The 16,251-nt window shown below is 36.4% G+C and overlaps 1 protein-coding gene across 2 annotated transcripts in view; it reads right to left on the bottom strand.

Annotated features, from left to right (window-relative positions):
- Window positions 1–7,267, bottom strand: part of Fs(2)Ket (Importin subunit beta Fs(2)Ket) — a 302,779-nt gene extending 295,512 nt beyond the window's left edge. For both annotated transcript variants that reach the window (XM_090405664.1, XM_090405665.1), the window contains exon 1: window positions 7,103–7,267. In XM_090405664.1, coding sequence (XP_090261790.1) covers window positions 7,103–7,142 — 40 coding nt within the window. In that variant the 5' untranslated portion in view covers window positions 7,143–7,267. The remainder of the gene's footprint in view (window positions 1–7,102) is intronic.
- Window positions 7,268–16,251: the final 8,984 nt, after the last annotated feature.

Below are 16,251 nucleotides of genomic sequence, written 5' to 3'. Positions count from 1 at the left end.
TAATATTCATTTTATATTCCTTCTTATGAACGTAACTCTTTTATCTCGACACATAATGCGCGTTATGTTGCGATTTTATTATTTATAAGTATTAATTACTAAGAATGGGAATTGGTATCACTTGAGACTGACATCATAGTCCTCGAGAGTTTCGAGAATTCCCCGAGATCACAACTATATTTGATGCGCAGGCCTATTTTCTTTTACAAAATAAAATATTAAATACTTGACTCACGATCTTCGCACAAAAACCATTATTAAGAAAAATAAATGTAGATTTTTAACATTGATTTTTGCCTTCGATTCAAATTCACTCAATTTCCACAATTTATTTCTTTCAAACATAAAAATTATGTCTCTTTCATAAAAGATCTTTTTTGCAACTGATACTGTTGTACTAGAGATCCCGATTTTTGTCTTCTTCTTCCACGTACGAATTGGTGTGCATCAAAGCGAATACCCGAAGCTCTCGATACTGGCTTGCAATGCAAGAAATTGAGCTGGTCTCACAAGTATCGAGACTCTCCGGTTCAATTTATCATCACTATTAATTAAAAAATGTCTTAAATTATTTTTCCATTCTTGCTCATTATTTGGCCATTAATTCACAACATTAATTAGCCGGGCGGTCAGTAAAACCAGCCTGGCGGTTTTCCCATTCAAAAGGTCCTGGGGAGAACATATGATTTGGAAAAGGCATTGACAACGTGCTAAGAGAAACTGTTCAGAACGCTACAATTATATGTAAATGAGTCATTACACTTAGCAATACACAACCTATATTTAAGCTAAAAGTCAGCAGTAAAAATTCAAGGAATACAGGAAGATGGTACGAAATCAGGTGTAAGCAAAGGATAGACCTTATCCCCACTGTTATTTATATTACACACACACACGTGGTCATAGAGTAAAAATGTGGATGGATTACCTTGGTGGGTGAGGTAGTTGGGCAACCAAGGCAGGTGACAGTATCCCATCCTGGTAAAGCAGACTTCAGAAATGGAGGGATAAAGAGGATTGAAGGATTAGAAGTGAATGAAGAGGACATAATCTGAATACTGAGCACTCTGGATATCAGTAAGAAAGGGGACTAATAGGGGATTTGCCACATTTTGGGTAACGTGACCATGCTGTTAATGTATCCGTTCAATGAGTCAACAGGAATTGCTGCATTATTGAGGATGTCAACTAGCAGAAATAAAAGAATAGTGGTTCCACTGTATAAAGCTCTGATCAGACTATATCTGGATTATTATGTCCAGATCTGGTCACCAGGATTTGAAGGGAATAGAATAAAGTTGGAGAGGGTGCAACAGCACACAACAGAAATCATATCAGAACTGTACAGTACTGGGTATAAAGACAGACTGATGACATGCAAACTACAGTTTGGTGGAGAGAAGATGAATGGAAGAGGATATAACTGAGATTTCTTTCCTTTGGTTTATATTAAACTGAAGTTTTACTTCAGCACAGTAGTTGTTTCCATCATTTTATAATAAATGAGATATGAGTGAGATATTTAAAATGTTTATTGGATTTTTCAAATGTTGAAACAAAGGACCATCCTCAGAAGTTGCAAAGGGAAATAGTAAATAAGAAGGTAAGTCACAAAAGAGTTTTATGACTCCATGAAGATTAGGGATAAAAAATTTTTTAAGTCCCCCCACTAAAGGTTATAAACCTAGGGTAAATTAGTAGCATGAATGGGTTAAGTAAAGGCTTTCCATTTTTATTAAATTTTTTGTTTTATTTATTTTTCACATATGGATCACATTACAAAGAAAATGTGACATTAAACTTGATATGAAAACCTCAGATATTCAAACCCAGACCTCTACTTTATGCAGATGTTACACTGCTAAATAAATGTTGCAATTTTCTGGGTAAACTAAATTCAAAAACTGCTATAACAAATTTGGTATGAAAACCAGAAATACTGAAAAGAGTTTCATAAACGGCATTCCTAATAATGGGCCAAACAGAACAAGAAATATTTCAGCTATTTAGTCGCCATTTTTAGCAAATATACAAATTAAATATGAAAACATAAAAAAAAAAAAGGTGGCATGGTGGAGTCAGCTGAACAAATTTATATAGAATAAGAGAGCAATTCATCAAACCATTAATCAGCAGTATACAAGACAATGCTCAAATTAATGTTTGCTGAGGGAACTGAGAGTTGGGTTAAAAATAAAACAGCTGATCAAAAACTAGACTACAGATATCAGTTCTGAGGAAAATTAAGGGAGCAAAGATGGTATCACAACAGCAGAATATTAAAAAATGAAGACACTAGAAAGGAATTTACATTGTCAGCATTCCGGAATGTGTGAGAAAGGCTAATCTAAGGTGGAATGATCATTTAAATATAATGGTAAAGGAAATTGCTGGAATATTATTGGAAGTACATGCTTCCAATAATATCTATTACCACGTGTGGCTTGTGATCTACTCCAGCACAAGATCTCTGGCTTGTTCTTCTTCCCTCATCCTTCTTATACGCAATGTTGGTGACACCATTCAAACTAGCCTGGTTGCCGAATGGTTAGTGTGCCTGCTCTCCAATCAACAAGTCATTGGTTCAAATCCCACTGTGGAAATGGATATTTGTGATCGTCTTTAGGAGGGAGACTACTACTGTCCTGCTTACTAGAGGCCTAAAGTGGATTGAAAAAAGTTCCATGTTTGGTCTCTAGAGCAGAGCTTCTGTAGTGTATAAAAAATACATAAAATTTGATAAAAACAGGAGGGGAAATATTCCTTAGCCCAACTGCAGTGCAAATGTACTATAGGTTTGAAAGCAACATTTTGTGGGTGGGATCCAGAACCTCCTACATTTCAGAACATAACCATAAAGCATTTCTTCAGACTAGTCAATCTTTCTATCTTTTGCAGTCTGCAAAAAACTCTGCATTCTTTTTTGCTAAGACATTACTGTTCACCTGTCCTGCTACTAACTCTGTACAAATCCCAAATCTGTTCAACCCTAGAATACTACTCTCACATTTGGGGTGGTGCACCAATTACTTCTAACACATTCACACTGGGCACCATACAAATTGCATCGCTGTGTATTCGCCCATGAGGCGGGATGTCACAAATTGTTATGTATGCTTTATTTTTGCTGTAAATTTCCTGCTCATGTGTAGCAGTTCCTCTAACACAACTGGAAAAGCTACAATAGGAATCTCATGTAGTGTCAATAGCCATCAGTACAGTAGTGAGGGTATGAAGCGCCTGTGGCAAGTGTCTAACTTGCACCCCCAACCCAAAAATGACAAAAATTTTGAAAAATATAACAAGTTAAATTTTACTAAATGTAATATGTTAAATACTTACTATTAACCCCATCAAAATGAGTTGCAGTGTGTTGCAGAATTTGTGTCTAAAGCGGCATATTGCCGAAGTTTAAAAATACAATATAAAATAGTGGACTTTTATATCTATTTATTTTATTTTTTTTTACATTTTGCGTCTGCGCCCATGGCAGGCGACTCTTTCACCACGCCCTCGTTACGGCACTGATAACCACTACCAAATTATTATCAGACACCTTCAGGGAGTGAAAAGACTCATCAAGGGAGAGCGTGCCAACAGCATCGAACGATTGATCCTTTCCAACTACTAACTGCACTCGAACTTGCTTAACTTTTTTCGTGAGCCATTAGTAGCAGAGGCTCTACCAATCACTAAGGAAGGGTACAAGAAAGAATCACTGAAAAAGTTAGCATTATGGAAGAAGTTCCTTTTGATTTAAGGCATGTTTCAGCATATCTTATACAATGTCTTCTTGAATGAGTCAATGAAGATTTTTTTTTAAAAAAATCCATATTGAATGGCCAATTCATGCAAAGAAAATTATTTCTGATTGTGACAGCATAGTATTCATATATGGGCTTGAAAACTTTTTGCCATTAGTTGCATCATTTATTGTTGACTTAGGCATGATCTGTATTTGGCTTTATGTCTTGTTTGACCACCAATGTGGATGGTTAAAGCATCCAAACTCCATGTGGACAAGATATATCAATCATCTCAAACTGCATAGCCATTTCAATGGAATATCAATGCTACTGTAAATTTAATGGGTACTTCACATCCATGGCTACCCTATGTATGTGTATACATGTCGAGGCCAGTTGCATTCTGAACTTTAATATTTTGGAGTTCAAAACAAAATGCAATGTCATTGAAAACACCTTTAAATAGTGCCATAACTATGTGCCTCATGACTAATGCGATAAAAGTTGTTAGTGCAGAAGTTCCTAAACAGCAGTGTTCACTCCCCCCCCCCTAAAAAAAAGAACTTGCAAACTTTCTAAATTGGTAAAAGTTATTGTTCTGCAAAAATGCTTCAGATATTACTTCCCAAAGAAAACGAAGCAAGCATTATCTAAATGTTATAATGTGCAATATAAAACTGTTAGCAAAATGGGGGAAAGAGGTTTGGAACAAATAAAAAGGCTGAAGAGTGGAATATTCAAAATCATGAAGAAAAAAAAAGTGAATTGTATTTAATTGTTCAATTTTGTAAGATTAGGGATTGTGAATGACCTCAGTATGTAACACACATTGAGAAATTAGTAGCTGACAGCATGGAGATTATCATTTTTAAATTTAAAATCTCACAAATTTTCGGAGAGAGATTAAAGTCATGATCAACAGGCTACTTGTTTTAAAAAGCGGTCTCATAATTATCAATTGATTATAAATAAAATGTTAATTAAAAATTGATATACTGATATTGTTATATTTATATTAATTACAAATCTTGCTATATAATAAAATTGTTTGTTTACATGACGGAGAGCTATGGCATGCTTTGAGTTTCCATGACAACCATGGATTGAAACCGAATTCCACCTGATCTTAGGCATGCAAGTTTGCACTTTTGTGTATTTAGTTCAGTGATAAGATGCTTGTTCTATCTCAAAATGCTGAACATTTGAGTCCAACTCTGTAAATATGCACCCTATGTGCTTTTCAAAAATGAATTAAGCAATATTTTATGTGTACAATGTAGTTCTTTTCAGATAAAATTTTAACTAACAATTATCATAATTAAAGGAAGTGATCACAAAAATTAGAACACTTTTTTCAAAAAGATGCCAGATCAACAAGCTTGGTAATTTTTGCACTAATGACAATCCATAAGAAATCTTAATCTTAATTCAAATGATACTAGCTGGAGTTTATCCCTCTCAACTAAGTACTTTGTAACACCACGCCAGTACCTTCTGAAGCCATTTTCATTACTGGATGCCTTTACATCAAATAGTTTTATCATGCATAATACAAGTTGCTTGGCCAGGAGAGCAACCCAAGTTCAACTTCTATCTAAAAAAGAGTACCCCCTCCTCTTATGTAAAGCTATATTAACTTTGCTTAGACGGCATTTTTTTTTGTAATGTAAACTTAGTTTTTTCCCATTTTGCAAAATGTATAACCTGGTCTAATTATTCAGTAAATGCACACAAAATATAGCATTATAGACATGTTTACAATATTAAAGGATATTACCAAACAGCTGTTAATTAATCAAAGAGCGAGAAAATGTCAGATTACAGTCATGAGAGAGGCACTTAAATGCACCTGAGACCAAAAGTCAACTCCAATGAGTGCCTCTTGTGTGTTGAAGTTATTAATCATGTCAGTGGCACAATGCAAAATGTATATTGATATTTGTATGAGTAGTACTTGTCCAATTTTGATAAAAATTAACGCTTTTACAGTTTTTCCTGTCTTAAATACATTTCACCAAAGCTGGTTCATCCATTCTAAGATGTTCTATGAATATAGACATAAGACAAAGCTAATAGGTGCTATTCACTTGTGCATGTGCCTAAAAATACCACTAACAACCTGGCCAAGTGAGTGATGCGACTAAAATAATGGCCCTTTTAGCCCACAACCAGATGCTGACTCAACAGTTAAGAAATAACAGTGATGTGGGCAAAGTGAATAAACAAGTGTAACAGTTATGATTTATCATCATGTGAAGTAAGAACCTTCCTGTATTATATATACTTTATTTCATAATTAAAAATTATTAATAAAGTAGGGTTTTTTTTTTTTTTTGGAATATTGGGAGATACTTTGGAAACTATCTCCTAATATCTGAACATCCCATTGTACAGTCAGTAATTCTATATCAAATTTTTGTTTCCATAGATCAACCCTCCTGGTTTCCTTCAATATGCATTATGTTCTAATGTCCTTCAACATTTTTTTTTTATTGTTGTTCCTTTAAATGACCTCTCTAGAGATGAACGAACACAGTAATGTCTTATTTATTTTCTAACATTGCTTGTTCATCATTGCTGCAAAAAAGGACATACTGATGAGGATGGGGAGCAGATGACTGATTATACATCCATTTGTCTTCCAATATGTGAAACTAATTTACACATACACGATACATTATTAAAAATAAAATCTGAAAATGTGATCTTGGATGCAAAAATTTGCGAATAGCTCTCAGACGAACCGTGTGAAACAATGTATGTACTATTTATTGAGTGTCATGATCGTCTGGATATTTCTGAAATTGGATCTTTAATGGAAAATGGAAATGTTCCAAATATTCGAAACAAAAAAGAAAACACGGCTTAAAATGAGCTATATTATTTTTACAAATAATAAAAAAATATTTCTACAGGTAAGCATTTTTGAATGACATCAAATATGAGAACATCCTAGATTTTAGGCACATCGTCTTCTGTCTGCAAGAAAATAAGTACTTTTAAAACCAACTGAAGTGCATGAGATAACAGGCAGAAAAATTGTGGGCATCGATGTATCTGGTGTTCTAAAGAAATTATGCTTCCAATTCACAACTACATGAAAGGCTATGTACGGTTTCAAGGACATGGAGATTTAAAGTTTCATATACATTCATTTTGTAGATTCCTTTAAAAACAAGTATGCATAGCGAGAAAATGTGTGCATAGATATTTATAATTATTATTTTGCAGAGCTTTTGTTCTAAAGAAATCGAACTCCAAATGCTAGGCCTAATAACAATTGACATTAGGCTTATGATTGCCAACTGATATGTGGAATGGCATTTCAATCATTGAAAACCTCAGTTTTTACATACCTGCAGAAACTGTCTTCTCTAGCACTGCTATGAGATCCATTTTTTTAAACTAGCTATAGTTCTAAACAAAAACTAGGCAACAAAAAATAATGATATAAACACGTTACACATTAAACCTGGAGCAGAAAAATCTACTCTCCTTCCCAAGCTATACCGGCAAAAGTGGCAGAGTTTCCCCACATGGTACTGCGTAGTAAGATAGTGCGCAGAAAGTTATGCCGCCCTCCTGAACGCTAGTTTCATTGGATCATTCATACTGGTGAAATGATTTTGGGCCAATAACAGTAATGGCCATTCAACAAGCTGTTTCATGGATTTCTTAAGTGTGTGAATCTTCCAATTCGAATGCTTTTAAATGTTATTTAAGAATTTTGCTCTATTCAGCATAAAATATCTTGTGATGTCTTCAACGAAAGAAGATTGCTTCGTAACTAAATTATCAGAATGTTGCATTCAACAAGAGTAAAGTGAATATCAAAATGGTAAATATAATGGTGTTAAGGGAAGACCTCTACCTTTACCCCAGGATTATTTTATCAGTCTTTCTTTAGCAGAACATTCTTATTGGATTGCTCTATTTCGAAGCTTTTTAACATCTTTCCATGACGACACATAAATCCTGTATTGAGTTTCTAAGCGTAAATATCTCTGTAACATGAAATAAAGAGCAAATGAGTATCAATGACGATGGGAATCCTTATATGGGCTTTTTCAATTGAAGATGAGTTAAGTGATCTCATATGGAGGTATCAGGGTTTTTCTCCAAGAAACTCGGGTTTTTCATCCCGCCTACAGACAAATCGGCCTTCAGAACACACGTAATTTACAGACCAAAAATACCGTTGTTATGATGGTGATAGGAGGAGGAGGAGAATTAAGTTGTAGTGGAGATGGTGAGATGTATATAGCGGAGTAGATCGGGCTCCTACAATGAGTCCTTGGTCTCCTAGAAGTGTCACGTAATAAAAATAAAAAGTCTCGAGTCATCGCGTCAGTGAATGTTAGTTTAGACTAAGAATCTACACAAGTTGAACATTTTTTCATCCTCGTCCGAACTTAATCTATCATGATGTTTTCAAACACAATCCTCAAGAACTCACAGTAAAATATCGATTTTTATAGTGCAGACAGAAGTAGTATGTAGTTTAAAAAATTGGGAAAATTTCAAGCAGCCATCACTGAAAAATAAATAAATCAAAATAAGTGAGGAGGAGTCTCCACAGATTGTGTAATGTCAAACAGTACAGAACGGATTTATTTTAAAGTAGTCATTATATATATATATATATATATATATATATAGAAAGTATTTTACCTTGGGTATAATAAATGTTAATAAATGTTAAAGATACCAAGCTATTTTAAACCTGGTTTTACTCCATTTCCCAAGTAAGCAAACAGACAAACAAGTCAAGTTTGCACCTGCAAGTGTTGCAAGTCTAGCTGACCCTGCACGTAGTGCAAGACCAAGGCAACTAATGGTAAAAGTAGAATAAGCTCTGATCACTAATCTTAATATTTACCCATAATGCAAAGCACATCTCCTGAAGGAGATGTATGATGCTTTGTATTAAAAGCAAGGGGCCACTACCCAGACCGGTTTCGACCTTTATTGAGACCTCATCAGTGGGAGCCAGGCTAGAAATACCAATATTTTAGTAATACAGAGCTTATAAGTATTTTACAAGAACAAGTTACCATAAGGTGTTTTAACCTTATTAAATAAAAATCTCAGGAGGAGATATAAATGTAGAAAGTATTTTACATTGAGTATAATAAATGTTAAAGATACCAAGCTATTTTAAACCTGGTTTTACTCCATTTCCCAAGTAAGCAAGGTCGAAACCAGTCTGGTAGTGGCCCCTTGCCTTTAATACAAAGCATTATACATCTCCTCCAGGAGATGTGCTTTGCATTATGTGTAAATATTAAGATTAGTGATCAGAGCTTATTCTACATTTACCATTAGTTGCCTTGGTCTTGCACCACGTGCAGGGTCAGCAAGACTTGCAACACTTGCAGGCGCAAACTTGACTTGTTGTCTGTTTGCTTACTTGTGAAATGGAGTAAAACCAGGTTTAAAATAGCTTGGTATCTTTAACATTTATTTTACCCAAGGTAAAATACTTTCTACATTTATATCTCCTCCAGAGATTTTTATTTAACATGGTTAAAACACCTTATGGTAACTTGTTCTGGTAAAATACTTATAAGCTCTGTATTACTAAAATCTTGGTATTTCTAGCCTGGCTCCCACTGATGAGACCTCAATAAAGGTCGAAACCGGTCTGGGTAGTGGCCCCTTGCCTTTAATACAAAGGGGGTATATTTACCTATAATGCAAAGCACATCTCCTGGAGGAGAAGTATGATTCAAACAAGTCAAGTTTGCAGGCGCAAACTTGACTTGTTTGTCTGTTTACTTACTTGGGAAATGGAGTAAAACCAGGTTTAAAATAGCTTGGTATCTGTAACATATATATATATATATATATATACATATACACTACCGGGGCTCTGCCCCTCTTATGCCTACGGCGCCCCCACCCGATTTCCCGATTGGTAGGCCGGTTCTCCTTGAATTCTGATGACTTGAATTTCTTCGAAATTCAAGTCATCAGAATTCAAGGGGGGTTCCTCCACCCCACCCCTGGTGCCTACGGCGCACAACCCCCACCGAGTTACCGACTTAGGCCAGTTCTCCTTGAATGCTGATGAGTTGAATTTTGAAGACTCGAAAGAGGGGGTTCCACCCCCTCCCTGGCGCCTGTGGCACACAACCCACCAAGTTCCAGACTGGTAGGCCGGGTCTCCTTGAATTCTGCTGACTTGAATTTTGAAGGCTCGACACTCAGGGGCTACCCTGAGTGTCGAGCCTTCGTTACAAAAAAAGTTTATCATTTTATATTATAGGGTATATATATACTGGGTGATTATAAAATAACATCAAGTGTTCAGAGCCCTCTAGCGAGTAATGTATTGGACGAAACACACAAATATTACATAGACGTACACAGTGGAACATGGGGATTCGATTTAACGAAAAAATATAGTACCAAAAGTCACCAACAGGGGACATTTTGGCGCTGTTTACCGAGTAAAATGCATTAATTTGCATTATCGCGTTTCCTTTGAGCGATCATGCAATAAAAGGAAAGCCTGTGAGATTTCTTATCATTCATAGACGAACTGCTTTTATATGCCTCTTACCTTACATTAGCGTGCTTTGTTAGTCAAACTCTTTTATCAGCGGAACAATAATGCCAGTGCTTGTCTTCGTGATTTTTGGCATATGAAAAATTTACGAAAAGGACCGATTAGCTTAACAAACTCACGAAAACTGATTCGGCGATTTGAAACTACTGGAACTCAAGAGTGCAGGTAGGCCGGAGACACAAACCAATCAATCACCAACAAGTTTAACAAATTGCAACTGCTATTGTGGAACAGGAGATGATGAATATGCAGGATACCAGCAATGCACAAGCAATATCCCGGCAAACGGATATCGCATACACAACGGGGCGGAAAATCCTACAACAGATGTTGAAGTTATACCCCTATAAAATCCGTCAATTCAAGAATTGCGCCCTGGTGATGCGACCACACGAATCTTTAAGATTCTTAGCACGTATGGAAGTGGGTGATGGATGGCCATGGCAGATTTTATGGAGTGACGAAGTGCACTTTTATTTGCGCTGCGATGTTAACACACGCAACTGTCGCATTTGGGCTGCAACTAATCCGCACGTGTGTCTGCAGATGCCTATCCACTCGCCAAAAGTCACAGTGTGGTGCGGATTTACGGCATCTTTTATCATCGGTCCATACTTTTACGAGGAAAATCGCCAAAATGGACCAGTGACCTGTTTCGTCAATGCTAACAGGTATGCCAATATGCTACAGAACTTTGTAGTTCCACAACTGCAGCAAAGAAGATGTCTCGATTCGACCATCTTCATGCAGGATGGTGCACCACCCCACATCGGACTTCAGGTACAGCGTGTTTTGCGACAACATTTCTCTGACAGAGAATCATTAGTCGTGCATTTCCCACGCCATGGCCACCAAGATCTCCTGATCTCAATCCGTGTGACTTTTGGCTGTGGGGATTTTTTAAAAACATTGTGTATCAAGGTATTCCAACCCGCTATTCCAACTTTGAAAGATCGAATAACGTTACACGTGAGACAAATCAATTCCGATATGTTACGAGCCACTGTGGAAAATGTCGTGCACCGTATGCAGTTCCTGGAACATCAGAATGGGTCATATTGAACCTCATTTGTAATTAACAATAAACGTCATGAAATTGATGCGTGCTGTCTCTTATTTGCCATTTAGTCATTCATTAGTCACACCTACTAAAATTAATTTCGCAGCGCCAAAATTTCCGCTGTTGGCGACTTTTGGTACTATTCATTTTTCGTTAAATCGAATCCCCATGTTCTACTATGTACGTCTACCGAATATTGGTGTGTTTTGTACAATACATTACTCGCTAGAAGGCTCTGAACACTTGACGTTATTTTGTAATCACCCGGTATATATAATCACCAAGGTTATCTCTTCCTTTATTTTAACACCTCAAGTTTGGAAACACTATGTAGATGATGTCTTCATTATTTGGAGCCATGGACATGATTCCCTTATGGTTTTTCCTCGAACATCTCAATAGCCAACATCAAAGTATTAAGTTTACTGCCGAGCTTGAAACGGATAATTCCCTGCCTTTTCTTGATGTCAAACTGATACGCTCCTCTGGTAAACTGAAAATATCGATGTATAGAAAGCCAACGCATACCAACAGATATCTGCATAGTCAGTCCCATCAATTCCCTCCTCATAAGCTTGGAATAATTTCCACCTTGGGACATAAAGCCCATTCTCTTCTGGATGACCCAAATGAACGTCTTACAGAAATGCAAACTTCTTTCAAAGTTAATGGATATTCCAAGAGAATCATTGAAAAATTCTTTCTTAATCCTCATAGACATCACTCAGAAGAAACAAATAGACTCAAAGGCAATATTTCTATTCCTTACATAAGTACAGCTTCACATAAATTAGCAAACGTTCTAAGAAAATACAATATCAGAACCTTGTTCACTCCACTTCCAAAGATCCGTTTCTTAATAAGAAACCCAAAACCTTGTCGTCATCATCTTAAATACCCTAGTGTATATAAAATATTGTGTGACTGTGATATTCCTTATTTTGGGCAGACAGACAAATCTGTTGAATTGGGTATGGAAGAACACATGAGGGACATTACTTACAAGAGACACCGAGCCAGTGCATTATCAAGTCATATCCTTTTTTCGGCTAATCCTAATAATGAAAACCAAAGTCACAAAGTCTGCTGGGAAAAATCTACTAACATCTTTCATTGCAATGATGAATTACAGAGAAAAATCGTGGAATCTAGGGAAATCATCTTCAATCCTGTTCATCTAAATAATAACTTTAGCTACGACCTCCCAGATAGTCATTCAGCTGTAATCATGTACTGGCGTTCACGAGATGCTACTAGCACGTACTTTCCCAACAATACCACAAACGAAAGAACAGCTTTAAATACAACCACAACGTTTTAATGTTAATTATGTATAGAGACTCTCTATGATGTTCTTAGTTTATTTAAGCTTCAGTATTTTAGTGTGTTTTCTTTTTTCTTTCTTTTATAATGTCACCTGATGAAGACTGTTTCAAGCTGAAACTAGTAGTGTTTTAATATTAAAACCTTTTTACATAAATGAAGGTTCTAGTCATTCAATTCTTTTAAAAAATATGTATGTTAACCGAGTTAATGATCATTCATTCATATATATATATTTGATGTTCAGTCTTCACTGGTAGCCAATCAGAGATAGCTGGTTAACGTCTATCACTAATTACACAGGGCACTGATGAAGAAATGCTTGCTTCCTCTGCACTAGGCTGCATGAAGATAATAGACTGGAGGAAGATTTTCTAAGCCTTTCTTCAACAGGTTCACCAGTTAGTCGCTGACTGGCATGGAACAAGTGGGTTTTTTCTCTCATTCACATGAGTTTTCCATTCCATAATCTCAAGAAAATTGACCATAGAACCTACATTATTTCAGACAGTAATATATCCTGTTAGGATTAGGTACCAAGAGGTGGCAGCACCTGTTTCCCGGTCTCTTCATTAGTGACTACCTGTAATTAGTGATAGACATGGGCTAGCTATCTCTAATTGGCTACTAGTGGAGACTGAACTTCCCACTCAGTCTCCAAAATCTAGATAGGGTTTAAAGGCCTTGCCTACTCCCTGTAAGGGAATAAAATGCGTTAGCTTATTATTAGTAGTATTATATGGCTGATACAATATGACTTCAATGTGTTATGTCTATGTATTTGGTGTGATCTCCAGGTGATTTGCCTTTTTTGAAGAATTAAAAAAAAACTCGGTAGGAAAAGCTCTCCAAACCATGTAAAACCAACTAACTCATTCAGGTGAAAAGCCATTAGAAATCCTCATGTCTTAGAAGAGTTCAAAAATTTGCGGAATATATATCTTGCTATTTGTTGTGTTATATGAAGATCGGCAGCCACTATTATTACAGCAAGTTTCAAATTTAAAGAGGAGATGGAGAACTATCCATCTTACCTTGAACCAGTTTGTTTATAATTTCATAATGCTGGCTGATAAAACTAGAAACTGAGTAAGAGATGGAAATTAACTGGAAGAAATTTGGAAAGTTTTCAAAGGATATAGAACGATATGAACAAAGAGAATGGACTGTGTTAAGAAAATAGTCAAGGTGTTGGTTAGTATGAAGAACTATTTACTCATCCTTTTGCTCCGTGGAATCGTCAGACTAGAGGATAAAATGAAGAAGAGATTTGGTCATGTATTTCCTGTAGCTGTTATTTACTAATTACCAAGTCTGCTTCGAACTTGGTAATTGGTTAAAACCTGCACCACCCAGTTTGATGTAATACCTGTTTCTAGAGAGTGAGCAACAAACTCCCTAATTTTATACTAACTTCTTAATACATACCTTATTTTCTCTTTCTTATCCTATTTCCCCATCTCTTCTAAACTTCTCTCCAATCAATGCATAAAGCACTCTTTATCCACTCACTCCGTTTGTTAGCCTAAAAAGACAAGGAGTTGATTGCTATTTATGTAGAGGTAATGTACAAAAAAAATGCGAACAATGACACGTTTCGATTAATATGCATTGATTCGCCATGAGCATATAGTACAATCTATGTTCTTCTAGGGAGGGACTCTGTCAGTGCTTAAAACTCAAAGAAGGAATTTTGCACCAGCTCGCTCCGATATGTCCCGTAAATATTTTACAGGATTTAAGTCTGGCAATTGGGATGTTCATGGCAGACAAGACATCTCCCCGTCATGTTCTACAAACCACTGGGTGACCTGAGATGCTCGAGGAATGGGAGCGTTATCCTGTCGAAACGTGGCTGGTTGAGTAGGAGAAAACTCTGTCAACGAAGATGATCACTTATGATTGAATGATAATATGTAGCATCCACTTTGATTTCCAGTACAAAAGTGGACCCAAACCATGTCATGAAAATTCCCCCCAGACCATTACAGAACCACCAACACTTTTCACAGTTGGAAAGAAGCACTCTGGCTGGTAAGCTTCCTTCGGCTTATGCCACACTAGTATTCGTCCGTTTGCAGCAAACAATGTGAATATAGATTCATCGAACCATATGATATCCCTCAACAGTTGTGTAGTCTGCTGCTTGCGATCTTTGCATCATTTGACTCGATGACGTGTGTCGAAGGGAGTGATCAAAGTCTTGGGTAATTGTGGATTGTGGATGTAGCTGTTGGTAAAACAGCTATATCCACAATGAAGAAGTCTGATAAGAAATGAATAGCAGCTTTTGAGATGTGATTTTACAGAAGACTGTTGGAGATATCATATTCTGAAAAGTGGACAATTGGATGGGTGCTAGAAAGAACCAGTAGAACCTTAAGGCTACTTAAGGATATTGGCATAAGAAAATTGAAAAACTTTGGACATATTGAATGGATGGAAGGAGGACTTCTCAGAACAGTAATAGAAGGTGAAGTTCCTGGAAAAAGAGAAAGTGGTAGATCCTAAATAAGATGGAGAGATGGGGTGTCTGGACTGACTGATTCCTAAAGAGTTCAAGCCTCCAGAAGAGAATACAACAGGATCACCTGATGAAGACTGGTGTGGCACATCACCACCCACCAGAGTAACCATATATCTGATGTGCAATAAATAGATGGATGGATGTGTTAAAACCCACGAATTTCTAGGAGAAATGTAGAGGCCGGTGAAGCAGCTAACGGTAGAACCATCCAAAAAATCAAACAAAAACTTCCCACAACGAAAAAAAAGAAGGAAGAAAAAAAAAGAAGAAAAAGTTACAACAAAAGAAACTTATTTTTCGGAAGAACTTTCTTTTGTCGGCAACTGAAATCGTACAAACAGTAGTTATTTCCAGAAAGTAACACAAACTAATCATTTAAAAACTCTGTAAACACACTTAGTATGGATTTCGCGGTCCAGGCGGCAATTCCCTTTCACTGGATGCTGCTTAAAATTAGGGTTATCTTGGACCAGCTTACTAATTGGCAATGTCTGGAGTTTGAAGAACCCACTAAGTCTCCAAAAGTTATATAGGGCTAAAGTGCCCCAGCTACTCCTTATAAGGGAATCAAAGGTGTTAGCGGATTAATACATTTTAATCCCAAGGAACAAGGACAAACAAAGGAACAAGGCCTTTTGTTCCAAAAAACCTTTCCAAGATGGGAGGATCAGTGAATTTTCATTATTGGTGATCACAGGCAGTTCAACAAAAATTAAAAGTGCTCTTAACAGACATCTGAGAGGAGATATGGAAAACAGCTACACATCTTGTGGTAGCAAACTTTAATACTAATTAAATAAATTTAACCCGGATTGCTTTACATAATATTTTATTCGCCTTAGCTTCAAGGGCATCTTCAGTTAAATAAAAATTAAGACAAATCCTCTAACGCTGTTTAGCCCAGTCTAACTTTTAGAAATTGAGGAGGCATCCAATCTCAACTAGTAGTCAATCAAAGAGTGCTATCCCAAGTTTATCAGTAATTATAAATGGCAACCTTTGAAGAGAGACAGAAGACAGTGTC

The sequence above is a fragment of the Typopeltis vanoorti genome, chromosome 15 (assembly GCF_054136105.1).
Source record: "Typopeltis vanoorti isolate ZY-2024b chromosome 15, IOZ_Tvanoo_1.0, whole genome shotgun sequence".
NCBI lineage: Eukaryota > Metazoa > Arthropoda > Arachnida > Uropygi > Thelyphonidae > Typopeltis > Typopeltis vanoorti.
This window is presented reverse-complemented; position numbering and strand designations above follow the sequence as displayed.